General features: G+C 39.5%; 4 protein-coding genes across 6 annotated transcripts; all 4 read left to right on the forward strand.

The window, feature by feature from the left end:
- Nucleotides 1-124: 124 nt before the first annotated feature.
- si:dkey-238d18.4 (TBC1 domain family member 15) lies at nt 125-11178 on the forward strand. Its single transcript, XM_059338494.1, has 10 exons — nt 125-725; nt 3903-4088; nt 4661-4773; nt 5422-5525; nt 7179-7246; nt 7366-7512; nt 9581-9671; nt 9784-9932; nt 10037-10178; nt 10264-11178. The coding sequence occupies exons 1-10, from the start codon at nt 515-517 to the stop codon at nt 10430-10432; spliced, it is 1380 nt and encodes a 459-aa protein (XP_059194477.1). The 5' UTR covers nt 125-514; the 3' UTR covers nt 10433-11178.
- A 935-nt stretch (nt 11179-12113) lies between these two features.
- Nucleotides 12114-16224, forward strand: hsc70 (heat shock cognate 70). Of its 3 annotated transcripts, XM_059338478.1 has the most exons (9): nt 12114-12135; nt 13125-13313; nt 13425-13630; nt 13823-13975; nt 14046-14601; nt 14691-14893; nt 14996-15194; nt 15313-15545; nt 15750-16224. In XM_059338478.1, exons 1-9 carry the CDS (start codon nt 12114-12116, stop codon nt 15942-15944), a joined length of 1956 nt encoding a protein of 651 aa, XP_059194461.1. In that variant the 3' UTR covers nt 15945-16224. The 3 variants fall into 3 exon arrangements, with proteins under 3 accessions (XP_059194461.1, XP_059194460.1, XP_059194462.1); XM_059338477.1 differs by lacking the exon at nt 12114-12135 and having other exon boundaries at nt 13109-13313; XM_059338479.1 differs by lacking the exons at nt 12114-12135; nt 15313-15545 and having other exon boundaries at nt 13109-13313; nt 14996-15059; nt 15859-16224.
- A 211-nt stretch (nt 16225-16435) lies between these two features.
- Nucleotides 16436-19162, forward strand: LOC131975752 (chymotrypsin-like protease CTRL-1). Its single transcript, XM_059338508.1, has 8 exons — nt 16436-16523; nt 16798-16999; nt 17143-17243; nt 17347-17426; nt 17513-17594; nt 17698-17878; nt 18026-18156; nt 18770-19162. The coding sequence occupies exons 2-8, from the start codon at nt 16954-16956 to the stop codon at nt 18929-18931; spliced, it is 783 nt and encodes a 260-aa protein (XP_059194491.1). The 5' UTR covers nt 16436-16523; nt 16798-16953; the 3' UTR covers nt 18932-19162.
- Nucleotides 19163-19530: 368 nt separating this feature from the next.
- On the forward strand, nt 19531-21674 carry LOC131975744 (chemerin-like receptor 1). The gene is made up of 2 exons (XM_059338497.1): nt 19531-19544; nt 19987-21674. The coding sequence occupies exons 1-2, from the start codon at nt 19535-19537 to the stop codon at nt 21072-21074; spliced, it is 1098 nt and encodes a 365-aa protein (XP_059194480.1). The 5' UTR covers nt 19531-19534; the 3' UTR covers nt 21075-21674.
- Nucleotides 21675-25627: the final 3953 nt, after the last annotated feature.

A 25627-nucleotide genomic window follows, 5' to 3' on the forward strand; every position in this document is an offset into this window, starting at 1 on the left:
TGTAATTATGTATAAACATTTTTGAAGCACATTGTGTCTGCCTTGTGCATGAAATGCGCTCTATAAATAAAGTTGAATTGAATTGAATACAACTGTTGGTGCTTGATGCAGCTGAATGAAACCACTAGGTGGAGTTAAATATTCTGGTAAATCCAGAGTGAACTTTGGCACTGAAGTCCACCTGGAATGTGGGCCAGACTCGGGTCTCAAGGTGCAGTCATATGACTCCGGGATGGCAGAAGGAGACTCGACAGAGCTGCAAACTCATCGGTGAAACTCACCCAGCAAGTTCTGTGATCTTGAACGAGTCGACTCATGTTGGCAGGAGTCAGTCCTGACTGGTTCCAGCTCCAGGTGGGAAGAGACGCGCTGTTTGCGGAGCAGTAGTGTGCAGAAGGAGGAGGAGGAGGAGGAGGAGGAGGAAGAGGAGGATGACAGTTTGTTGTCTGTCGAGGCTCTGTGGATGCGACAAGCTCCTCTTCACCTGTGCGTGGTGTGATTTCTGCCGGGACAGATGGAAGATCTGAGTGCCGGGAGTCCGCGACAGACAGCGGGAGAGGAGAGCAGCTCGGCGGGCAGCCAGCAGCCTCATGTCCGCCTCCAGAGGAGGGTAGCAGCGGTCAGCTCTCCGGCTCTGTCCGCCGCACGGCTCACCTTACCGGGAGTCATGGACGCCGAGGGAAGGGTCGATGAGTCAAGACTCAGGATGCATATCTTTAAAAACGGTATCTATCTATCTATCTATCTATCTATCTATCTATCTATCTATCTATCTATCTATCTATCTATCTATCTATCTATCTAGCCTATCTATCTATCTATCTATCTATCTATCTATCTATCTAGCCTATCTATCTATCTATCTATCTATCTATCTATCTATCTATCTATCTATCTATCTATCTATCTATCTATCTATCTATCTATCTATCTATCTACACTGAAAACAATTGGAGTGACATTTATAGGCAAGTTTTTCCACACAGAAAGTGTTTGTAATCTTTACTCAGGCTGTTTTTAAGTAATATTTATTTAATAGAACCACTTTTTAAAAAAATGAAAATACACAAGTAAATTGCAGATTCACTGATGTCCCTCAATTACATTTTACTTGGAAATATCAACTAATTAAGCCAATGAACTGGTTTAGTGAATATTACTTACTTCAATTTACAGACAAAACTGAGGACACATAATAACAAACAATCACTAAGTAATGTATAACATGAAAAACTGCTATTTTAAAGGAAAAGCACTGAATTCTTATTTCTTTGTAGAATTTATATAGATGATTGAAATAATATCTACAGGACCAAAAAATATTTTTTTCTATCCTATCTATCTATCTGTCTATCTATCTATCTATCTATCTATCTATCTATCTATCTATCTATCCATCCATCCATCCATCCATCTATCTATCTATAGGTGCAGATATTCGGCTACAAATTTGCACCTGCAGTTAATTAATTATGTGATTTTCCTACATAGCATACATAGCAATTTTATTGCTTAACTTTAGATAGCAACATTATAGCAAACTTCTTATGCAATAACTTTTTTTTGCATGCAACATTAAGTATTTGACAGTGGCTCAGACTGAACTTAATTCAGTAGAAAATAATGATTCTGAGGTCACAACAGGGCAAGCTGAAATCTCAAATAATCCCATAATGCCCATTTAGACATATAAAGTACTTCCTGATCCAGTGAAATTCATGTTTGAAAGATTATTCATAACATTCCCTATGAATACAGTATTGTATGACATGAAAGTGCTTGGCGTGCAGCACAGCTGGTTCAATAGTTATATATCACATATTCTATGAGTTTTCTTATACTGAACACTTGGTGAGACTGATTTTTATTCTAAACAATTTCAAGAAAAATAATAATTTCCAATACAGTTTTGATGATTAACATGTGGCTTTGATGTCTGGGGAAAAAAAGTGGAATTTTGCTGCTGGAATGTTACAACAGGAAAGATGATGGTCAATAAATGCAGGACAAGAGGAAGTCAAGTGATGCTCCGCTTCAAGGCATTAGCTGCTGAGCCACAGTCAAGCTATTCTCTAAAATTGAACATTGCTTTGTGCATCTGACCCCCTGGAGCAAAGAACAGGCACAGCGTGACTACAGTGAGAAAACAACAGATAGCATTTAGACGGTCGGTATGAGCCCAATCAAATCACATGAGATTCACCAGTTAGCCAAAAACATTCAGTGAAGTGTGTGAAGCTACATTGTAAAAAAAATAATCTGTTAAATTCACGGTAAATTACCGGCAGCTGTGGTTGCCAGAACTTCACCGTAAAAAATACAGTGAGTGAGTTTTCTACTGTAAATTTAAATATCAGCAAAAACTAATTTAGACTGAATATTCTCGTTATTTTTAAGGTAATTGTGTCATTCATTCACACATCATAGCAAATCTCCATTAACTTTACATGAAAATGTTATATTTTTACAGCAAAACTGTGCGTTTCCTACAGTTCATGACAGTAAATGTAAAAATTTTGCTATTCCTTGATTTACGGTAATTAAAAGTGTCTACTACGGTGATACACAATTTTTAATTTTACGCCCCATTCCTGATGCAATTTGACAGTGTTTTACTGTAATTTCTACAAACATTTTTTACAGTGTAATAAATGAAGATAAATCTTCTGAAGTGGCCTCCCTTCAGTGCATAAAAATGCTAAACCAGCTCCTGATCACAGATATGCTGCTACTCACCTGCTCCTGGCATTATCTGTTGCCATGCTGATCGAGCAGCGGGCACAGGACAACCAACAGCTACACATTGCAGTTCTTGCTGGGCTAAAACATCACTCTGACTCTATCATATATAAGCAGGAATGTGGAAACTCACCCTACTTTTCCTCGGCCTTTTGACCTTTACGCACATTCCATCCCTACAAACAAGGGAACTTAGGATTAAAGAACCAGCGGAGCAAAACATTACATAAGACATCTCAAATCCTCCTCTCAAATCCCGATGAAAGCAGGGTAAAGTTCAGCAAATTTTAGATCAGCAATTGATTTCTAGAATTCTTTTCTGCAAAGCTCTAATTCTCACATGTGAATTAAAGATTGGTTTGACTGAATGACAACAGCTCAAGGACCCTTTTGTCTTTAAAAACACTGGTTAGTCAGTTCTATTGACTGCTATAGGTGATTAACCCTTTATCAGGCGAAGAACCGTATTTGGTAAAAAATAAAAACATTTAGAGAAAAAAGTTGCAAATTTACTAGATTAAAGTGGCAGATCTACATGAAAAAAAGAGAAAGAAGTGGGGGAAAAAGCAACTTTTTTCTTGCAGATTCACCACTTTAAATCTCTTAAATCTGCAACTTTTTTTCTTGTAGATTTGCCACTTAAAATCTCTTAAATCTGCAACTTTTTTTCTTGTACATTTGCCACTTAAAATCTCTTAAATCTGCAACTTTTTTTCTTGTAGATTTGCCACTTAAAATCTCTTAAATCTGCAGCTTTTTTTCTTGTAGATTTGCCACTTAGAATCTCGTAAATCTGCAACTTTTTTTCTTGTAGATTTGCCACTTAAAATCTCTTAAATCTGCAACTTTTTTTCTTGTAGATTTGCCACTTAAAATCTCGTAAATCTGCAACTTTTTTCTTGTAGATTTGCCACTTAAAATCTCTTAAATCTGCAACTTTTTCGCGCAGATTTGCCACTTAAAATCTCGTAAATCTGCAACTTTTTCGCGCAGATTTGCCACTTAAAATCTCGTAAATCTGCAACTTTATTTCTTGTAGATTTGCCACTTTAATCTAGTAAATGTGCAACTTTTTTCTCGACCCCATTTTGATATCCACTGAAGTTACCAAATATAGTTCTTGGCCTGATAAAGGTTTAAAAGGTTTTCAATCCCTGTTCCAGGTGGCGTGTGCCCCTCTGAGCGTGGCCTTGTGTGGCGTTTCCTGTTTGGGATGTACCCGTGCGGCTCGACAGCTTTAGAGCGCTCTCTGCTGCAGGAGCAGATGGTGGTACGTTATCGGGTCATGAGGAGAAAGTGGCAGCAGTTCCTCCCCTCGGCTGTGAGGATGCACCTCAACGGCACTGACGGTATAAACTTAAACATGCACCAACACAAGTGTGTCAACCTTTTAGTCTCCAGAATTTAATTGAAAATGATGCAGTTTAATGTCTCAGTGTACTCTGAAATTAATGCACATTTGCAACATTTAAAATTCTTTATTGAGCATGATAGTGTTTTGAAAGTTAAAAAAAAAAGATTCAAAGTCACATTTTATGTTGGACTAAAGGACTAAAAAAAAGACACAAAATGACCAAAAGAGACACAAAATGACAAAAAAGACACCTAAAGACACAAAATGACTAAAAAAGACACAAAATGACTTAGAAAAAGACACAGAAAGACACAAAATGACTTACAAAGACATGAAAAGAATTCAAAAATGGACAAAATAGCCCAAGACTCCATAGAGTTAAGTTGTTAACCCATTTCTTGTTCCCTGAAAAAGGCCTACTTGTATAATTCTGAAATGTACATTATTTTTAGTTTTGGTTAACACAAGTGTGTCAACCTTTTAGTCTGTTTTTTTTCTCTTTTTCCTGCCCTACTTTCTCCTTTTTCTAATCTATGACTACATGATCCTATCTATCATCATTTTCAGCTGAGTTGGTAGCAGCAGTCAGGTTCTTTGACCAGCGGCAGGCGCAGCAACAGACCCAGGACCAGTCTGAGGAGGTCAGGGACAGACTGGCTTTCTTGGAGCTTCAAGCACAGGTTAGATGAGAAAAAAGTTGCAAATTTACTAGATTAAAGTGGCAGATCTACATGGAAAAAAAGTCACAGATGCAAGAGAAAGAAGTGGGGGAAAAAGCAACTTTTTTCTCGCAGATTCATCACTTTAAATCTCTTAAATCTGCGACTTTTTTTCTTGTAGATTTGCCACTTTAAATCTGTGTGAGTGAAATATATGTTTGTATAATTCTAATCTATATGTTTAAATGTTATATCTACTTCTGTTATTTTTCTGCATCGGTTTCATGTTCTTAGATTTCTGTAGTTCCACTAAATATATTTTCTTGTCTTGGTTTGACAGAAGCGATTATGTGTTTAAAGTGGGAGGAGTGATATGTGTTTAGGGAAATTACACAGCAGGATCTAATTATGTTAAACACATGTTATAATCATTTATTTACATATGATTTGATCTCTTTCTCTCTGGGGAGTGTGTGCACCTAGGAACAGTTGATAGATTGGTGTTTTCAGATAGTGACACTTCACATGCTGCTTCAACACAATGACACTGTTTACTCTTTCAACTGTGAGAACTAGATTAAGTGTATTGATATGCGTGGACTCCACAAAAACCGTTAACACAGAGAACACAATCAGTAGCAGTCAAAGGTGTTTCCATCCTGTTACCAGATACTGTTTGAGCGGGTTACGTTTGACCAAGAGGAGCTACGGGAAGCTACAAGAATCATCGACAAGGACGTGCCAAGAACTAACAGAGACCTCTGCTATTATCAGTGAGTGATTGTGAGCCATTGTTGCAGGTTTTTGTGACAACAGAGAGTGTATGTGATGTGGTTCCTGACCCTTGGCAGGATGTTTGTGGGAGTTGACATACAGAAACAGTGGTGGTTCTAGACCAATTTTACTGTGGGGGCCAAGGAGGGGCCAGTGTTTGATCAGAGGGGCACATTAGCACATAAAAAAATGGCAAAGATGATATTTAAGCATTCAAAATCTTGAAAAAGACACAAAATGACCAAAAAAAGACACAAAATGACCAACAAAAAGACACAAAATAACTAAAAATGACACAACAACAAACACAAAACTACCAAAAAAAAGACACAAAAAAGACACAAATGTATAAGACTCCATAGAGTTAAACTATTATACAATGTACACATTCTGGGTTTCTTTTGTGTACAATGAGATATTGTTTGAACAAAAAAAAAAGTTAGAATTGTTCCATTGTTCATTGTTATAAATTGATCATTTTATTATTAATTTGACACAGGGGCCACAGCAGGGGCCAAAGGCTTCTTTACAGTGGCAGTGGCCCCTGGAGGCCCCTGTGTAGAACCACCACTGTCCAGAAATGTAGTTTTAAGCAGCTAAAAGGGATCATTCTCTTTCTGCTCAACTCAGTCAAACCAGAGAGAAATACAACAATCAACAGGCTGTTGTGAGTCAGCTTTAAAATATTGTTTATGGTGCGTCCCAGTGACTCACTGGTAGAGCACGTACCACTAAGGCTGAGTCCTCGCCATGGCAGACCCGGGTTCAGATCTGACCTCTGACCCGGGGTCCCTTTGCTGCATGTCTTCCCCTCTGGGTCCTCCTTTCCATTTTTTTCTGTCACTTTCTAATAAAGCTGAGAAGTGCCACAAAAAAATCTTTGGTAACGCTTTATATTAAGTTATATAAGCTTATATAAGTGTTAATAATGGCATTACAAACACCCATGACCCACCCATTATGCCTTTGCCATGCCTTTATTAATCTTATTTTGTTTGCTTATTGATATTAAAATATACTTTATTGCTCATCTATTATAAGTTAACTATGCTTTTTGCAACTACCGGATCTAAAGCGAGAACAATGCCTTATTACTTGTTAATTAATGGTTATTAAGGACCTTATTATAAAGCGTTACCAAATCTTTCAAATATTGTTATGAGACTGAAAGCCAACAAAATAAACTCTTAAGACCACATCCAGTTTTAAGGTTTACAAATAATAAGGGATCCTGGTATATTGTTACGCAGGTTTCTCATGAGGCTGTAAATCTTAAAATTTACAACCAGCTGTTTCTAGGGTATCATGATTTTTTTTTTTTTAACCAGTTAAAAGAAATACTTTGGTTTTAATTTAAAGATGAGTAAAATAGTTCACTCGAAATATGACACATTTTATATTAATACTTAGCCCATGTTACCTTGAGTTTGCCATTCAAGTAAACTAATTAAACTATTTTAGATTTTTTTCAAAATGGAAAAAGGAAATCTGAGTTTCTTGCTACCTGCCCTATAAATATCATCATGTCCTATGTAACTGTGGATTATTTCCATAAATAAGGCTTGTCACAAATTAGGCTGCCAAAAAAAAAGGGCACATCCGATTAATTTCTTCATTGTTTTAACTCATTCTGCTCATTTCTGTGTCTGTAGGGGTGAAGGTTCAGGAAATCTGTTGGTTTTGAGAGACATCCTCATCACTTATGCTGCTTTTCATCCAGGTAAATAACAACAAGTCCACCACCAGCTGATTAACAAGAGTAGAGGCTATATGTTGTGCCATGAAAGACGCTGATTTTCGTTGTTTTTTGTGCACCACCTGTCTTGATTGTTGATCCAGAGGTCAGTTATGCCCAAGGAATGAATGACCTGTGCAGCCGATTCCTGGAGGTTCTTGACTCTGAGGTCGACACTTTCTGGAGTTTCTCCTGCTACATGGAGAAGTTCTCCAAGGACTTCAGGGCTGATGGTCTGCACAGGAAAATAGGTGGGATTACCTAAAAGAAATGCAACTTTATGTTTCATAAATGCTGTGCTTCAAGATATATATGTAATCACAAAAGACTTGAGACCTCTAGTGGTAAAACAAGAGCATTAAAAACCTGTCCACAACAATAACTGTAGTACACACAATCAGCTGTCACATTATACACTACTGGTCAAAAGTTTTAGAACACACCAACTTTTCCAGAATTTAATTGAAAATGATGCAGTTTAATGTCTCAGTGTACTCTGAAATTAATGCACATTTGCAACATTTAAAATTCTTTATTGAGCATGATAGTGTTTTGAAAGTTAAAAAAAAAGATTCAAAATCACATTTTATGTTGGACTAAAGGACTAAAAAAAGACACAAAATGACCAAAAAAAGACACAAAATGACAAAAAAGACACCTAAAGACACAAAATGACTAAAAAAGACACAAACTGACTAAAAAAAAGACACGGAAAGACACAAAATGACTTACAAAGACATGAAAAGAATTAAAAAATGGTCAAAATAGCCCAAGACTCCATAGAGTTAAGTTGTTAACCCACTTCTTGTTCCCTGAAAAATGCCTACTTGTATAATTCTGAAATGTACATTATTTTTCAGTTTTGGTTAACCTTACCTTTTTTTATTTACCTCTGGCAGTTCACCACTTACCTTTGTACTCTTTCAAGCTGTTCATTTGACTTGAACTGCTTGAATTTCAATAAAAAACTGGAAAAATTGGGGTGTTCTAAAACTTTTGACCGGTAGTGTATATTAAAGTTTTGGGGGAGATTTCTCATGCATACATAATTTGTGATATGTTTTGTGTTGTTGGCTAATTATTGATGAATATCTGAGTCCTGATAAGAAAAAAAAAGACTTCAGATATCTTTTTATGTCAGATTTCAGAAAGAACTAACCAGTCAATGTATTGGACTGATTAGTTCTGGTTAGTTTATGTCATATTTCAGAAATAATGAACACTGACTGGTTAGTTACTGACTGTCTGTTGTTATGAACTGTTCCACTACATCTCATCTCTTTCCTAGCTGTAACTTTCCTGATACAGACCTGTAAGTCTCTTTTGCACATTGCTTCACACCTATGCAATGCAGCAATTAATTAAATGTTGAATTTTGCTTGATATTATGCATTATATGTCCTAACTTTATTTTCATCATTATTATTCAGTTGGTTTTATTTTCTGTGTGGTATGCATTGTACGTCTTAAATTTACAATTTACTCATTTTTAGCTATTATTATATGGGTTTTATTTCCCCTTGTATTTTGCATTAATTATGGCATTCTGTCCCTGCATTATGTTTATTCTTTGTCTATTTTTATGTGAAACACACTGTAAAAAATGTCTGTAGATTTTACGATGAAAAACTGCTAAACCATGACAGTAAAAGACATAAAATGATAAATGAGTTAATTCAGTTTTAGTAACAATGAAACACTGAAAATCTATATATCAGCCAAAACAGTATTTTTTTTTAAAATACATTACTCCACTGTTAAATACACTGTAAAATGTATATATAGAAGCCACCACTGTAATTTTAGCATTTATCTTTTGTAAAAAAAAAAAAAAAACCTTTTCTCACTGTTAAATGAACTAAACATCATATCTCTAACAAAAATATACTGTAATATTCAAAGGTAAAATCTTTCATTTATGCGTTTTCATTTATGAAGTATTTTCTTGTCAATTATATGGAAAAATAGCATTTCTTTTGATGATAGAGTACAAATTTGAATAAAATGGCAATCTTAAACGTGAAATCAACAGTGCCAATATCATTTTACCGTAATATTAGAAAAAGTTGCACCGTATTTATTATGGTAAAGTTCTGGCAACCACAGCTGCCGGTTTTTTTACCGTAAAAACAACAGGGTTTTTTTTTTACAGTGCACTCACTGCATGTCATTTTTCTGATGAAAAACACTTTGAGCTGCATTTCCTGTATGAGAGTTTATTCTTTCTGTTCAGATTCCACAGCATGAAAGCACAGTCTATAAATGAGTTCAGGCCCTGCAGTGTCAGCTTATGAAAGAGTTGTGTTGAATGTCTTTTAGAGTTGGAGGCCGCCCTGTTAAAGGAACTGGACCCTCAGCTTTATGCTCATTTGGTCACAGACAACATGGAGAGCTTCACCTTTTGCCACAGGTATATCTGTATATGTTTGGTGCCATTTTGTATTTGTGAATATGGGTCTATAAGTGTTTTTATTCCACATGCAAATGTTTTTGTGTGTGTGCACGTGTCATGCATGTGTTAGGTGGCTGCTGCTGGGTTTCCAGAGGGAGTTTGAACACAGTGACGCCTTACGTTTGTTCGAGATCCTGAGCTGTGACCACCTGGAGCTTATCTCCCAGCAAGTAGACCGAGCCCGTTATCAGGAAAGGTTGGCACAAAAACACAGCACAGGTGAGACCCGTATACCTAAGAATGGCAGAATAAACACAGCTAGATGTGGAGGGATAGTTTCCTCTGTGAATTGTCTGATTTAATGTGTTGAAATGTCTCTGCAGAGGACAATACAGAGTCAAAGCAGAAAACCATCAACACCGACTTCACCTTTGAGCTCTTCATCTGCGCAGCCATCCTGTTAGACAACAGAGAGTCCCTGCTGCTCTGCAGGGACGATGTACAACTCATCCAGTTCACCAGCAGGTTTGTCTTTATGCCAAGACATAAAAACCTCATAAGAAAAGGGAATGAATCAATGCATGTGTTAAACATTTGTGTTTTTGTGCAGCCTTCAGGGAAAAATGGACCTGAATAGCACGCTGAAGAAAGCAGAGCACCATTTGTACAACTACTGCAAGCGATGTGCTTGGGACTATATGAATGGACACTGCAGAGCACACAAGAGCAAAGAAGAGGACTTTCTCTACCAACTCCGTAGTTTACTTGTTTTAAAGTGATAGCTGCTATTTAAATACATGATGTCAAAGACTGTAAGACTGTAATTTGTAACAAGGGACATGTAATCCCTACATGGACACATTTTCTTTATCTTAATCTTTATTACTGAGGGAAACACACTGATGGCTGCTTATCTTAAGTTTATCTGCTGCTTATTATAAATGTATAGTATTTATTGCATGGCAGTTGTTTCGGTTGCTCTCCTGAACGTCCATGAATATAAAATGCTCAATATCTTAGTAGGAAATAAGAATCCATGCTTTGGAGGATTTGTTTTTCCAGGTTATGCAATATTCAACTGCTAGAAGAAAACGACTCGACACGTGTGTGTGTGTGTGAACACTAAGATCTGGTGTGTCGCAACAGGTGGTGCCTGCAACGAACTGCAGTTATATTTGATGCCAGATGGCCCATGTGTCAGAGAGGCCTATGTAACAAGAATAGATGTGCAGTTTTTGAGCTCTGGCAGAGGGAACATGCAGTAAGGGGAAGGAAATTTACTGCACGACTGTGTCTTACATAGAGAATAAAAAACAAGAATACAGGAATATTTGGTATTACTTTCTCCTGCAATACATTATCAATACACTGGTGCCAAATGTCTATATTTATACACCCTGCTCTCCCTCCTGAGCCATAGCCACCCCTCAAAACACATCACTGCTTACAATTTGCACCTCTAAAGTGAGCCAATAATGTGATCTATTTATTTCAGGTATTTTATTGCAAATTGCATTAACACCTGGCTGACATTTGATGCCTTTTGTGATCAAACATCTGTTGACAAAGTTTACATTTACTGTCTAGGATTCCAGAAGTTATATCCAGAGATATCTACACCAGTTAGAAATGATTTTGTATGATGTGCTGTTCAATGTCCCAGCAGTGTGGGCAAAAGAGCATGTGAACAATACTGTGCATGTTCAGAAACTACTTTTTTTTATAACAGAGCAATGCAGGTTTGGTTTAATGCTAAATCAAAGCCCTATCATTTTAAATGTTACTTGGTTTTATTTAGCTGTCACAGGGCTACATAGGCAATGACAGCAAGCTTTCTTTCAAGGAAATCCAGATGAGGAGAAAGATGGGCCTAGAACTTTCCTTGGTGGGGTCACCTGACACCCCGATGGGCTCCCCCTGCACCATGCGCTATATACACTGGAGAGCAGATACACTCGTCCTTTTAGTCTGCCTGCCAGGAGAGGGAAAGGAGTGCTGGAGAGGATTGTTGTGTGCTAGGGCGAAATTAAAGCACCGCTCTAACTCAGTTAACTCTCAAGTCTTGAACGTCTGACAACGCAAGGTAACCCCTTCTGAGAGAAGCATTGCACTCAGTCTGGCTTCATAGTCTGTCTTGCTTGCTGCTTTCAAAAGCATGTTTCAAAAGAACAACCCCAAATAAGAGTAAGGCCTGCATGGTTTCTGACAAACAATGGCATGGAAAGCTGCAGCAGAATCCCTAGGAAAAAACACAGTTTAGTGCCTGTCCAGTAAACAAACTTTGGATGATTTTCATTATTCATTTCCATACAACAGTGTCAGTTGAATGTGATTTTTACTCTTTTAGATTGCTTCAAAACAGGAAACTGCATAGTGTTATTGTACTCATGTATTTCTGTGGTACTGCACATGGAAAGTTGCAGTGTGAGTGTGCGCGACAGGCAGTGAAGCAACAGCACAATGTCAGCATGTTCTGCTCTGTGTTACACAACTGGATAACAAGTGATAATTCAATAGTGTGTTCTCGTTGAAGCACTTCTGGAACATTAAAAGCACAGAGTTCCTACTTTCAGCCGTTGAGCATACAGAAGAAAAGAGTGCATCTAAAAAGTGTAGCTTTGTGCTCAGTGATTTGGTGAAATATTTCTGTGGAATATGTGTTTGCAGTTTTCTCTGCTCTTAAAGAAGTTAATGTCATGCCTCAGTCTTCTAATTTTGTCAGAGCACAAGAAATGTCTCAACAGGATGCTTTTGTTAAGTTCTTTACTAACCAAATATGTTTGTTACTGCCCTTTAGGACAGTAGTTCTCTGTGTGTATTTGTGGTTTTGAAATGCTCTGTTTTTATTGGGAACCAGGCCAGTTTCAACTACAAGTCAGTGATAAATGATCTGTAACTTTTAACCACCTTCCATTCATTGCCATGTATATACGCTGATACTTATTATAGTAACTGTGAGCTATTTGGAGCCAGCTGTCGGAAAATAGACACACAGATCACTACTCCAGGATCAGTACATCACATTTCATCAGCCTGACTGTTGCAGAGGGAGGAGTGGAGAGAGGGAATTAAAGGGCAGTTTGACAGTCTGGTCGTTTGGTCTCGAGTGTCAGGAGGTGCTTTAATCCAGTATAACATGGGCGCCAGTCCACCACTAGCTGAGCCTCACGTGGCTTTGCCTCTGGACTTATGTAACAGGAACGGTCACACCTTTGTAGATACACCTTCAAAAGTTACGCATGTGTGTACATAGTATACAGGTGCATACGCATTGGCTGAATAATACGACAGGAAACACATTCTTAAAGTCAAAGTATGAAACAGATATAATATTCATCAAAAATGATCCTTTATTCAGTGATAATGAATACATACACTAGTCTGGGTTCACTGTCCAAAATAAAAAGGGCTACAATTACTTACTTCAGTACTTACTTTCTTTTCTTTGATCTAAGATGTCTAAAGGACCAGCAGTAGGCATTGACCTAGGCACCACATATTCCTGTGTGGGCATCTTCCAGCATGGCAAAGTGGAAATCATTGCCAATGACCAAGGAAACAGGACCACGCCCAGCTATGTGGCCTTCACAGACAGTGAGAGACTGATTGGAGATGCTGCCAAGAACCAAGTGGCCATGAACCCAACCAACACTGTATTTGGTAAGGACTGCAAGGCCAAAAAGGAAAACAGGCTCAGAAACCGGTCCAAAATAAAAAAAAATGAGCAAATGACTTACAGGTTTTTTTTTTCTTGTCTTAAATCTCCTTTAGATGCTAAGCGCCTGATTGGCCGTAAGTTTGACGATGCTGTGGTGCAGTCAGATATGAAGTACTGGCCCTTTAAGGTTGTGAATGACGCATCCAAACCCAAGGTGGAGGTTGAATACAAGGGTGAGATCAAGACCTTCTACGCTGAGGAGATTTCCTCAATGGTCCTCACCAAGATGAAGGAGATCTCTGAGGCCTATCTTGGCAAGGTACATGACATTATATGAACAGTAAAAAAACAGTAAACAGTATCTCTTACCCTATATAAGCTTATCTAAAATCTAATATTGCAAAATCATATCAAGCACTTTCCTTTGCTTCAATGGACACTGTGAAAAAGGTTTCTTCAATTGCCGCAAACACACAAATGCCATTTATTGACTGTCTGTCTGTCTTCACAGCCTGTGACTAATGCAGTTATCACAGTTCCTGCTTACTTCAATGACTCCCAGCGTCAAGCCACCAAAGATGCTGGAACCATCTCTGGGCTTAACGTGCTGCGCATCATCAATGAGCCAACTGCTGCAGCCATTGCTTATGGCCTGGACAAAAAGGTAGCTAGCTAGTAAACAGCAAACCGTAACCTATTTCATGTTCCTTTTAGTAATTCTCTATATATTTTAGGTTGGCAGTGAACGCAACGTCCTAATCTTTGACCTTGGAGGTGGTACTTTTGATGTGTCAATCCTGACTATTGAGGATGGCATCTTTGAGGTCAAGTCCACAGCCGGTGACACTCACTTGGGCGGTGAGGACTTTGACAACCGCATGGTTAACCACTTCATTGCTGAGTTCAAGCGCAAGTTCAAAAAGGAAATCAACAACAACAAGAGAGCTGTTCGTCGTCTGCGCACAGCCTGCGAGCGCGCCAAGCGCACCCTCTCCAGCAGCACCCAGGCGAGCATTGAGATCGATTCACTCTACGAAGGAGTAGATTTCTACACCTCCATCACCAGGGCCCGTTTTGAGGAGCTCAATGCAGACCTGTTCCGTGGTACCCTCGATCCTGTGGAGAAGTCCCTGAGGGACGCCAAGATGGACAAGGCCCAGATCCACGACATTGTCCTGGTGGGTGGCTCCACACGTATCCCCAAGATTCAAAAGTTGCTGCAGGACTTCTTCAATGGCCGTGACCTCAATAAGAGCATTAACCCTGATGAGGCTGTGGCTTATGGTGCAGGTGGGTAACTCTAAACATGATTAAGTAATTCATATTAAAGCTTTCTAGTCATCACAGCATTAGTTTCACCATCTGGGAACTCTTCACAGCTGTGCAGGCAGCCATCTTGGCTGGTGATAAGTCTGAGAATGTGCAGGACCTGCTCCTGCTGGATGTCACACCCCTGTCCCTGGGAATTGAAACCGCTGGAGGAGTCATGACTGTCCTTATCAAAAGAAACACCACTATCCCCACCAAGCAAACGCAGACATTTACCACCTATTCAGACAACCAACCTGGTGTGCTTATCCAGGTAGAGTAACCTTGAAGATTAAAAAAAATAAATAAAAGTTTACTCTCCATTGCCACAGTGTTCACTGGTGGAACATAATCTGATTTGAGTAATTATTTTCAGGTTTATGAAGGGGAGAGAGCCATGACCAAGGACAATAATATCCTGGGCAAGTTTGAGCTGACCGGTATTCCACCTGCCCCCAGAGGTGTCCCTCAGATTGAGGTGACCTTTGACATTGATGCCAATGGCATTCTCAATGTGTCTGCAGTGGACAAAAGCACTGGAAAGGAAAACAAGATCACCATCACCAATGATAAAGGTTGGCAACCATATCCTTAAATCAGGAGCTGATGTGGCACAAAAGCTGAAACAAATAAAAAAAGAATAAATCAATGTTGCACATGAGGTAAACAGCTTCATATGTCATTCTCCCATAGGGCGGTTGAGCAAGGAGGACATTGAGCAGATGGTGCAGGAGGCAGAGCAGTTCAGGGCCGAGGACGAGGCCCAGAGGGACAAGGTCACAGCCAAGAACTCCCTCGAGTCTCTGGCCTTCAACATGAAGAGCACTGTGGAGGACGAGAAGCTCCAGGACAAGATCAGCCCTGAGGATAAAAAGACCATCGTAGACAAGTGCAACGAAGTCATTGCCTGGCTGGACAAGAACCAGGTAAAATACTGTTGACGGAACTATGGGTCTTGAGCTAGGTTCCTCTTTGGCTCACACATTGTGAAAGAGGGGTACCTTAAATCGTGCAAACAATGTTAAGCAATTTCCTAATTTCCTTTTTACATAATTTTCGTGCTGCAGACAGCTGCAATAAACCACCAAGATTTCTGGGGCAGTAAAATCTTTGTGCTTTATGTTACCCAGATGGCAGAAAAGGATGAGTACGATCACCAGCAGAAGGAACTAGAGAAGGTGTGCAACCCCATCATCTCAAAGCTATACCAAGGGGGGATGCCTGGAGGGATGCCTGGAGGGATGCCAGGAGGAATGCCTGGTGGCTTCCCTGGTGGAGCTGGAGGCGGCTCCTCCTCTGGCCCAACTATCGAGGAGGTCGACTAAAAACTGTCTTCAGCTCAGATTCCAGCATACTGTCCAATACATATTAGATCACAGGCTTATTAAGATTTACTTGCTGTAATGTTTGTTCAAAACTTAATATCTAACAAAACTAAGCAACTAAATCTGACACATGCACACAGTTAAAATACTCATAGGATAATGAGTCTGTTGTCTTCATTGTCTCACTCAAATGCTGATTTGCATGAAGGATAAAAAGTAATCTCTTTTATGTGTGGTTTATAAACAATAAACAATAAAGATCAATTGGATACTAATTCGCAAAGTATATTATGTGTTTCGTGTGATTTATGTCTTTTAATGGCATTCCATTTCTGAATAACTCATATACAGAATATTAATTTGTGCATAAATAATAGGTATGCACTGAGACTTTCAACATGCAGTTGTTGAAACATGTAGATTAAACTGGTTCCTGCAAACAACCACATCTTGATAAGAATCTGTTTTTCTACATATTGGCTAGTCACTGCTGAAGTTGTCAAATATTATCTGTTAAGAACATCAGCTGCATCTCGTTTCCACTAACGTGTTAGGTGTAAAACCAGAGTGAGAGCAAAGGTGAGAAAAGCTTAGCTTGTTGAATGTGGTGCAAATGTTTCCTTAAAAGAAACTCAAGAGCACAGAACTGTGAAATGTTCTTATCTTTTTCTTTTAACAGCAATGACAGCAGTGCAATGTTGTTGCTTTTTAATGGAATGATTATGCAACAATTTGTTTGCTAAAAACCATGACCTGTATGCATATGAACAGGACACACAAGCATAAAACTGAGTGGATGAAAGTTTCAGTTATTTGTCATCTCAGTACTTATCACCAGATGTTCTCTTCCCAGACTTATCACAGCCACTTCACGCACATTGGTTTGTGTGGTGATGGGGTACCAGTGGTACACATGGAGCTCAGGGTCAAGTGAGAGCGATAGACATATAAAAGCCAGTGCAACACACAGCTGACACTCAGGGAAGTGAATCACGATCTAGACGTGGCCATGTTCTTGCTTGTCAGTTGTTTTGCTCTTGTGGCCTCTACACTGGGTGAGTGACTGGTGGTTTACCAACAGATGCATTTATCTATAGAAAGATTTTCTGCAATGGTGTAATAAAGGTAATACACAGAAGAGTTTGGTGTATTTGCCCTATTGTGGGAGATTGTTTTTGACTGTGCAACTTGACTTCAGGGTGTGGGGTTCCTGCTATCAAGCCCCAAGTCAATGGATACAAGATTGTAAATGGACACAATGCTGTGTCTGGATCCTGGCCTTGGCAGGTGTCACTTCAGGTAGGCTAAGTAATGCTGCATCCATACCCACTGTAGTTTTTGGGGTGTAATTCAGTAGATTTAATTAATAAAAGATTGTAAATATATACATTGTCACCTTAAGGATGGTAGGGGATTCCACTTCTGTGGAGGATCCCTGATCAACCAGTACTGGGTTGTCACTGCTGCTCACTGCCGTGTTTCGTAAGTAAATTTGTTGATGTTTATCTCGCAAAAAAAACCCTCACTGCCATCTCTGTAATCTCTACTCTGTTTTTAATTCTCTTCAGTCCAAGAAACCACCGTGTTATCCTGGGAGAACATGATCGCCAGTACAACAGTGAGCCAATTCAGGTCATGGCAATTTCCAGGGTAAGAATACACAAATCTAATCTTTTACTTATTTCCTGAGTAGATGACACATTGGAAAATGGCATTATAATGGCTAATGATTTATGCTCACCCCTCCATCCAGGCCATCACTCACCCCTACTACAACTCCCAGAACTTCAACAACGACATCACCCTGCTGAGGCTGTCCCGCCCGGTCCAGATGACATCCCGTGTGTCTCCTGTGTGCCTGGCCTCCTCCAGCACCAGCATCCCCTCTGGAACCAAGTGTGTCACCACTGGGTGGGGCAAGACTGGCCAAACCTGTGAGTGAGCGGCTGCATATAAACAGCTCCATTTGCACAAAGTTAACATATAAAGGCACTGCTGAATAGCCACTATACGTGACTTAGAACAATCTGAAACAATAATTTGTGCAGTTAGTCTCACCTCCATTTATTTTCTGATCTCAGCAAGCCCCCGCTACCTGCAGCAGACTGCCCTGCCTCTGCTCAGCCCTGCTACGTGCAAACAGCACTGGGGTTATAACAGAATCACTGATGCCATGATCTGTGCTGGTGCTTCTGGAGTGTCCTCCTGTCAGGTAAAAAACAAATAGACACTTAAAATGCAGATTTGTCTAAAAATAATTTTACAACAATCAGCTGAAAAGTTTGAATCTAAATTGTTTTACGTGGCAAAAGATAATTTGTTGATTAATTTACAAATCGTTTACAGAAATTAGTATATATATATATATATATATATATATATATATATATATATATATATAATTGATTGATATTAAACTGTTAGAAGTTAATATTAACAAATAAGTTGTAAATTAATAATTACTTACAAATTATACATGATGGACATGATATCCAAAGTTTAATATTTACAACACTTTTTCATCTTTACTGTCAGAGCTTTTATAGATTTAGTAAATAACTATAGCATAAGAGATTGCTTCCTCATTAATGGGTTGATAAGAACTTGATTATGTTAAAAAAAACAGTTATCCTCCTCATCAACGGTGAGGTTCTTGCTTCCTGTTGATAGTTTGAAACTAATAGTAGGCCAGCCCACATCCTGTATAAAGCTGCAAAGAACACAAAGTCCTTTCAGTGCATTAATATTAATATTAATATTAATGTCACAAGCTTGATCCACGGTTTCACATACATGCTCTTCAAAATATATTTGTATCTTTTCAGGGTGATTCTGGTGGCCCTCTGGTCTGTGAGAACAGTGGAGTGTGGTCCCTTGTTGGTATTGTCTCCTGGGGAACTTCTAACTGCAACGTGCGCGCCCCTGCTGTGTACGCCCGCGTGTCTTATCTGCGTGGCTGGATCGACCAGACTGTTGCTTCCAACTAACGTGCAAACACACAAAAACTTGCAATGCACATGAGCATGTTCCCCCATCGTCCTGCTCCTCCCTGTGATCAATGAGTGATTATATGCAGAATCAGCATTAGCTGTCACAGGGATGTTACTATTAGCAACCACTTACTGTACTGCAATGTTTGGTGCATTTGTGTGAAATCATGCATAAAGTAAAACTCTTCTGAAAAAAGCCTTTTTCGTCTTTTACATTCATTTTTTTAATGTGCATGTGTAGGATGAGTTTGTGTGATTATGTGGATGGAGGGAAAAGTAGTAAAATAGAACAAAAAAGCATTTTAAAATGAATGAAAATGAATAGCAGACTCAGCTTTAAGTAAAGTAACCAAGTGGGATTTGATTAAAAAAAACAATACCTTTAAATAAAGTGATGTGTAAAACATGAGAGTCATGCAATAAATACTACCTGTGTGCAGCAAATTTGATTTTTGTTGAATAAGACTGATCAGTCCTGGCAGTAGCAGAAGTACTGTCTCATTGGCAGCTATACAGAGAAGGAGGAGTAATCAGAGAGAGAGAGAAAAAGAAACGGCAGAAGCAGATAGACATCAAAAAGACTCTCACCACACCAGAAAAATGGGGACGGGTAAGATACTTTATACAGCTAATTGCATTGCTTTTAAATTGCAGTAAAAATGATGAAGGTGATTTACTATAATATCTCTCTAAGGTTATCTATGAAAAACTTGCATGAACTTTTATTTATATATTTATACTTGAATTTTTATTGAATAGGAAAAAATTCTGGTAACAACAGCAAGTGAGTGAAATGAGTGGAAATGTCTACTTGCAATTAAATTATTCTGTGACCATGTCATCCTATTTAATACTATAGTGGCAGCAAGAAATGTGTGTCCTGAATGTCCTGAATGAGTTTTTTCAGATAGAAGTTAATTACATGCCGTTATAAAAATAATTTGTGTGATCTGGTTTTAAATTTAATCAAATAATCAGTTTTCTGTTTGCATACTAAGAATGTGTTGAAGATACTAATGTGTGTAGTAACACATTTCTTTGTTGTTCATTAGGTAACGACACTTCCACTGCACAGCAAACAGATTGGACTGAGGTTATCACAAATATGCGTAAGGCCTCCCTAGTCTTCTACTGCCTGATATTCATACTGGGGACTGTGGGCAACGGGCTGGTCATCTACGTGACCGGCTGCAGGATGAAGAGAACCGTCAACTCCGTTTGGTTTCTCAACTTGGCCCTGGCTGACTTCCTCTTTACGGCCTTCCTGATTTTCTCAATCATTTCTGCCTCTCAAGATCACCAATGGCACTTTGGACTAATCATGTGTAGGCTCAACAGCTTTGTGGTTGTAGTCAACATGTTTGCCAGTATCTTTCTTTTGACAGCCATAAGTCTGGATCGTTGCCTGTCAATCTGGGTGGTGGTGTGGGCACAAAACAAGCGCACCGTTTGCAAAGCGCAGGTCATATGTGTAGTCATCTGGATAACTGCTGCGGTCTGCACCATCCCTTATGCAGCTTTTCGAGACATTGCACTCTGGGAAGATAAGACTTTCTGTGGCTATTCCTCATCCATAACAAATGAAAAAAAATGGACTCTTGGCATTTTTCGCTTTGTTGTCGGCTTCCTCATCCCATTCCTGGTGATATTTGTCTCTTATGTGGCCATAGGTGTTCGTGCAGGGCGTCTGCAGAGAACAAGGAAAAAGAGACCTCGCCGAATCATTTTCTCCATCGTTCTTGCATTTTTCCTCTGCTGGTTGCCCTACCATGTTGTGCATTTTCTAGAATTAAAGTCCATGACTGACAGAAATCTTGGTAGCATCGTTCACATTTTAGGTCCTCCGTTTTTGAGTTTGGCTTTTTTTAACAGCTGCCTGAACCCCATTCTCTATGTTTTCATGTGTGATGAATTCCAGAAGAAACTCAAGCAGTCTGTTTGCTTTGTCCTAGAGAATGCCCTGGCTGAGGACCACATGTCATTTATGTCCTCTCGCTCCTTGTCCTCACACTTTTCTCGGATTTCCCGTAAGTCTGACTCTACGGCACCTGAGGATATGAAAGTCGTGGCTACTTCCTACAACTTTACAGAAAGCAAAGTGGTGATCGCTGCCGAGACAGAGACAGCGAGCACTGAATGAGCCTCCACAGCCTCCTGAAACTTCCACAAAACAGTTGTCATCACTGAGGAGAGTGACGCTGAGCACTGATTAAAACCACCAATACAAGCAATGTAAATTAAATAAATCAGGATTATTTTTAAAAACTTGTAATCAATGGCAGAGAAAGAAAACTGAAAATGACATGTTGAATTGATTCAGACAGTACATCTCTACACACTGGGACAGTTGAAATATTTGTTGTTTGTCTTAAAAGTACATGCAGTTTGATGACATCACATAACTCTGAATATGTTCAAGGACTAATCAGCCAGAATAATTGTAAATAAAAAAACCTGTGTGAGTGTGCTGCCGCTTTAAGATGTAGAGATTAAGATTGTTTGTAAACATTTAAAGGAAATTATTTGTACAATGAATCTGTAACCTACAAGACATCCTATATGGAATTGTCTATAATTAATGTTTAAGAGAACAGTTTATGTTGAAGTTTGTATTTTTTGTTGTTTAAACTTTTGGTGCTCCAGCTTATTTACCCTTGTTTAATGACTGATTGCTCATAGCAGCATCCACAAAACTGAGCTTTAATAATGAGCTGTATGCATTTGAATACTGTGAATAAAAACATATTTTTGATGAATTGTTCTGTTCCTTTAACACAAGTGCACACCACTATCTACAGAGGCTGATCTCATCTTACAGGAAACCACATCAGTTTATGCCTGACTTCTTGCATTTGATTAAATCAAATCACATGTTTAAAATGAGGACATCAGGAAAAATTAAAAATATGTGAAACCACGATTGTTTCAAAAACATATTCATACCATATTAGTTCTTTATCTTACAAAACATGAATTTGTTTTTTGTATGCTATATCAACAACTGAGGTAAGTCAGTAACTGTACCTACTGTACTTCTGATACCAAAAACAGCACTGACTCCTACATTATTTATGCTTGACTAAAAATTGATAGAATTACAGGAAATAAGTCCTAATAACTGTTCCCTATTTCACCTCTGATATTAATATTGCATCACCCAAGTAGGGTGATGCAATTAGTAGACACAGCAGCACAGGCATGCTTCCTCATTTGATTACATTTCAAACATGGACACATACAAGATTTTTTTAAGGCAAAAGGAGGGTAAACTTAAGGCTGGAGGATATGTCCATGGACAAAATATGCCATTTTGCAAGACAGAAAAAATTGTATATCAGAATGTCTTGCAGTCAGCTGAGGGACATCCTGAGGATTCCACACCACAGTGGAATGAGATTATGATTATGCACAGTTTTCTTTTAATTGCAATCTGAAATTAGAAGAAAATTGTGTATTATGCAAGTTTTCAAAAGGCTTGAATTTTAAAATGATGGATTAAACAGTGTGGGAGAGCCCACTCCCAACTTAATATCTCCAAGATCAACAGACACACAAATGTATGCTCCAAGTTAAGCTGCTAGTAGCAAACATGAGCTAACTAACGATTGTCTAGCTGTTGGATGAGATAACCCAAACCAGATTTAACAGCTTTGGTTCCTGTCAACTATTATTCTTACCACTACTCGTGCATAACTAGTCCAACAAACTTGTTACTGACACTTTCTGTAAAATTAGCACGCTAAGCTCACTAGCAATGTTGCTAGGTGCTTAACATAACACAGGGCTGTACAGTGCTAATAGCAATCATCACTGAATCCCATATTGGCCGGCTATTGGCTAACATTCTATCAACATTTCACATTAACAACTAATATAAATGATAATGGTGTGTTTCCAATTAATGAAGAGGTGTGAAACCAGGGTCTAACTTCTTATCTTCAAACCGTATATCATTTTAGCCGCGTACGTTAGCCTTGGGTTTACCAGAGTCGGCAAAAGGACGCTAATGCCGGTGACTTAGCCTAGTGCTTACGGTTTCATGGATCGGTCACTTTCATCTCCTCGCTGTAAAACAACGGGGGCTGCTGATTTTTTCGTGGGAAATATCACCGTTTTCAACCATCGTTATTAGGGCTGGGTACCGAATTCGGTACTTTTATAGGTACCGACCGAATTCCGTCGGTACTACCGAGTACCGATTGATTTCAACCTGTTTTCATTTAAAGTCTTTGATTAACAAGCGTGCTGACGATCGCACAATTTTTCCTTTTTTTATTTACCTCCTCGTCTGGTCCTGTCTGCTCACCGCGGCCACTAGCTGCTGCCCTCTTCCAACCCGGCGCAGAGACGAACAGCTGGCTCTAGGCCTGCTAGCCGCCAGCTGCTATCTCTCCAATGTCTCTACCCGGGCTTGGCCTTCGTCTGCCTCCAGATTGGACCTTCCTTACTCCGTTTGCTCTCTCCATTCTTCTGTAGACCAGTCATTAGCAGCTAGCAACTAGCTGCTGCACCTCTGGTCCTCTGCTAATACTCCGCTCTTCAACTCAGGAATATTACCTGCCACTTTACTCCAAACTGCCTCGCTGAAATTAAATCCCTCTGACTCCTGCGTCATCCTCGATATGTGCACAGAGCAGCCCGACTCAACTTTGTTTAATCCAACCATGCCACGCCCACAATACTGTCTGACCGGTGCTGCGCCGCACAGCTACGACGTCATCACAACAAAGAGCATCGGGTCTGAGCGACCGGCCCCCAAAATACAATAAGGAATTCTTAAGTGAGTTTTCAAACTTCCTTGCAGGAGTGATGCCCAACTATGATCGTGTCCCTCTTGTCGGCGATTTTAATCTGCATGTGTGCTGTCCTGATACGCCTATGGTGAAGGACTTTTTAAACATTGTGGACTCTTTTAACCTGAAGCAGTGTGTGTCTGGCTCCACACACAACCATGGTCATACATTAGACTTAGTTCTTGCTCATGGTCTGACTGTGTCAAACTTAGAGATTGGTGATTGTGTGTTTTCTGATCATGCACCAGTCTTATTTAGCGTTGATCTCCTCTGTGTACCGGCTAAACATTGTTCACCTGTCAGGCTCTGTCGTGCTATTAACCTGCTCACTGCTGGAAACTTCTCTGCTGCCTTCTCTGCTGTCTGTGTGTGCCCCGATTCAGCCACTGCTGATACGGAGGAGTTCTGCTACTGGTTTAACTCCTCTGGCCTTTCCATAATGGACTCTGTGGCTCCTCTAAAACCCAGGCAGTCTAAGGCTAGAGCTGAACCCTGGTTTAATGACAGAACTCGTGCAGCCAGACGGGAATGTCGCAGAGCCGAACGCAGGTGGAAAAAGGACAAGCTGCAGATTTCATTTCAGATTTTAAAGGACTGCTGGTGCTCTTATCAAAATATTGTAGAGGAATCCAAAAAAGGAGTATCTGTCAAGCATTGTCACAAAAAACTACAAGAACCCTCGTACTGTTCAGAACAATTGACTCCTGCCTGTATGTTTAGATACATCCATCAATGTGTGTAACAGTTTTCTGCACTTTTTCATTGACAAAGTTGCCTCCACAAGAGCTCTCATCTCTCCACCCACCTTTGACCCTTCTGTCTCTGTTCCTTGCCCAGCATTTGATCAAGTGACTCAAGTGTCAACAAGTGTCAGTGTTAGAGGATGTGGTGTCCCATATGAAACCATCAGGTTCCACTCGTAATGTGGTCCCTCCCCACTTCTTTAAAAAAGTTTTCTCTTAGGGCCCTCGGATCTGACTATTGTAAATAACAGCCTGTCCTCTGGTGTTGTCCCCATAAGCCTCAAACACGCAGTTGTACAACCCTCGCTGAAGAAGCCTTCCTTTTAGCAAATTTTAGGCCCATCTCCAAGGCCCACTCTATTCTGTTGAAGCGTCTGCAGCAGCTTGTGGGCATTGGTGGTAGCGCACTGGAGTGGTTAAGGTCCTACTTAGCGGACAGGACTATGTGTGTTGGTCTTGGGGCTAGTTAATCCTCCACCGCTCTGCTCTTATATGGGGTCCCACAGGGTTCAATTTTAGGACCTTTGCTTTTCTCCCTTTACTTGCTGCCCCTAGGGTCCATCCTTAGAAAACATGGCATCTCTTTCCATTGCTACGCTGACGACAGCCAGATTTATGTCCCCCTGAGGAAAAGTGAGACATTTTCTATTAAACGGGCCAACAGGGTGGCCTGTCTTGATGATGTAAAAGCCTGGATGGCCCTTAACTTCCTCAATTTTAACACAGAAAAAACAGAGGTGATTGTGTTTGGCCCTAGTGGCTCCTGTGATCCCTGCCCTGTCGACTTGGGTCCTTTGGCAATAGTGAGATTCATTTTAAAACCCACTTTTATTTACTGTTTTTTACCCAGCAGGAGACTCGCTTTGTTGTAGTTGCTTTTGCTTGTTCTCTGTTTTTATTGTTGGTCTGTCGATTGTTGATTTGTCAAAATAATTTTTTCAACAAACAACAATCAGCTGAAAAGTTTGAATCTAAATTGTTTTACATTGGCAAAAGATAATTTGTTGATAAATGTACAAATCGTTTACAGAAATGAGTATGTAGCCTTACCTAAGGCTACATACCTTGTAAGGTACCTTCTTGGTATTGTCTCTTGTGTATGCCCGTGTGTCTTATCTGCTGGCTGGATCGACCAGACTGTTGTTTCCAACTAACGT

This window comes from Centropristis striata, chromosome 8 (assembly GCF_030273125.1).
Source record: "Centropristis striata isolate RG_2023a ecotype Rhode Island chromosome 8, C.striata_1.0, whole genome shotgun sequence".
Classification (NCBI taxonomy): Eukaryota; Metazoa; Chordata; class Actinopteri; order Perciformes; family Serranidae; genus Centropristis; species Centropristis striata.

Excerpts from the sequence above, each read along its gene's own strand:
- si:dkey-238d18.4 (XM_059338494.1), top strand. The coding sequence starts at position 515 with ATGGAAGATCTGAGTGCCGGGAGTCCGCGACAGACAGCGGGAGAGGAG. Across the intron at positions 4,774-5,421 it reads TCTTGGAGCTTCAAGCACAG|ATACTGTTTGAGCGGGTTAC; the intron begins GTTAGATGAGAA and ends TCCTGTTACCAG. Across the intron at positions 9,933-10,036 it reads GGCACAAAAACACAGCACAG|AGGACAATACAGAGTCAAAG; the intron begins GTGAGACCCGTA and ends ATGTCTCTGCAG.
- LOC131975752 (XM_059338508.1), top strand. The coding sequence starts at position 16,954 with ATGTTCTTGCTTGTCAGTTGTTTTGCTCTTGTGGCCTCTACACTGG. Across the intron at positions 17,000-17,142 it reads TCTTGTGGCCTCTACACTGG|GGTGTGGGGTTCCTGCTATC; the intron begins GTGAGTGACTGG and ends ACTTGACTTCAG. Across the intron at positions 18,157-18,769 it reads CTGGAGTGTCCTCCTGTCAG|GGTGATTCTGGTGGCCCTCT; the intron begins GTAAAAAACAAA and ends GTATCTTTTCAG.
- hsc70 (XM_059338478.1), top strand. The coding sequence starts at position 12,114 with ATGTCAGCATGTTCTGCTCTGT. Across the intron at positions 13,631-13,822 it reads CTGAGGCCTATCTTGGCAAG|CCTGTGACTAATGCAGTTAT; the intron begins GTACATGACATT and ends CTGTCTTCACAG. Across the intron at positions 15,546-15,749 it reads CCTGGCTGGACAAGAACCAG|ATGGCAGAAAAGGATGAGTA; the intron begins GTAAAATACTGT and ends TATGTTACCCAG.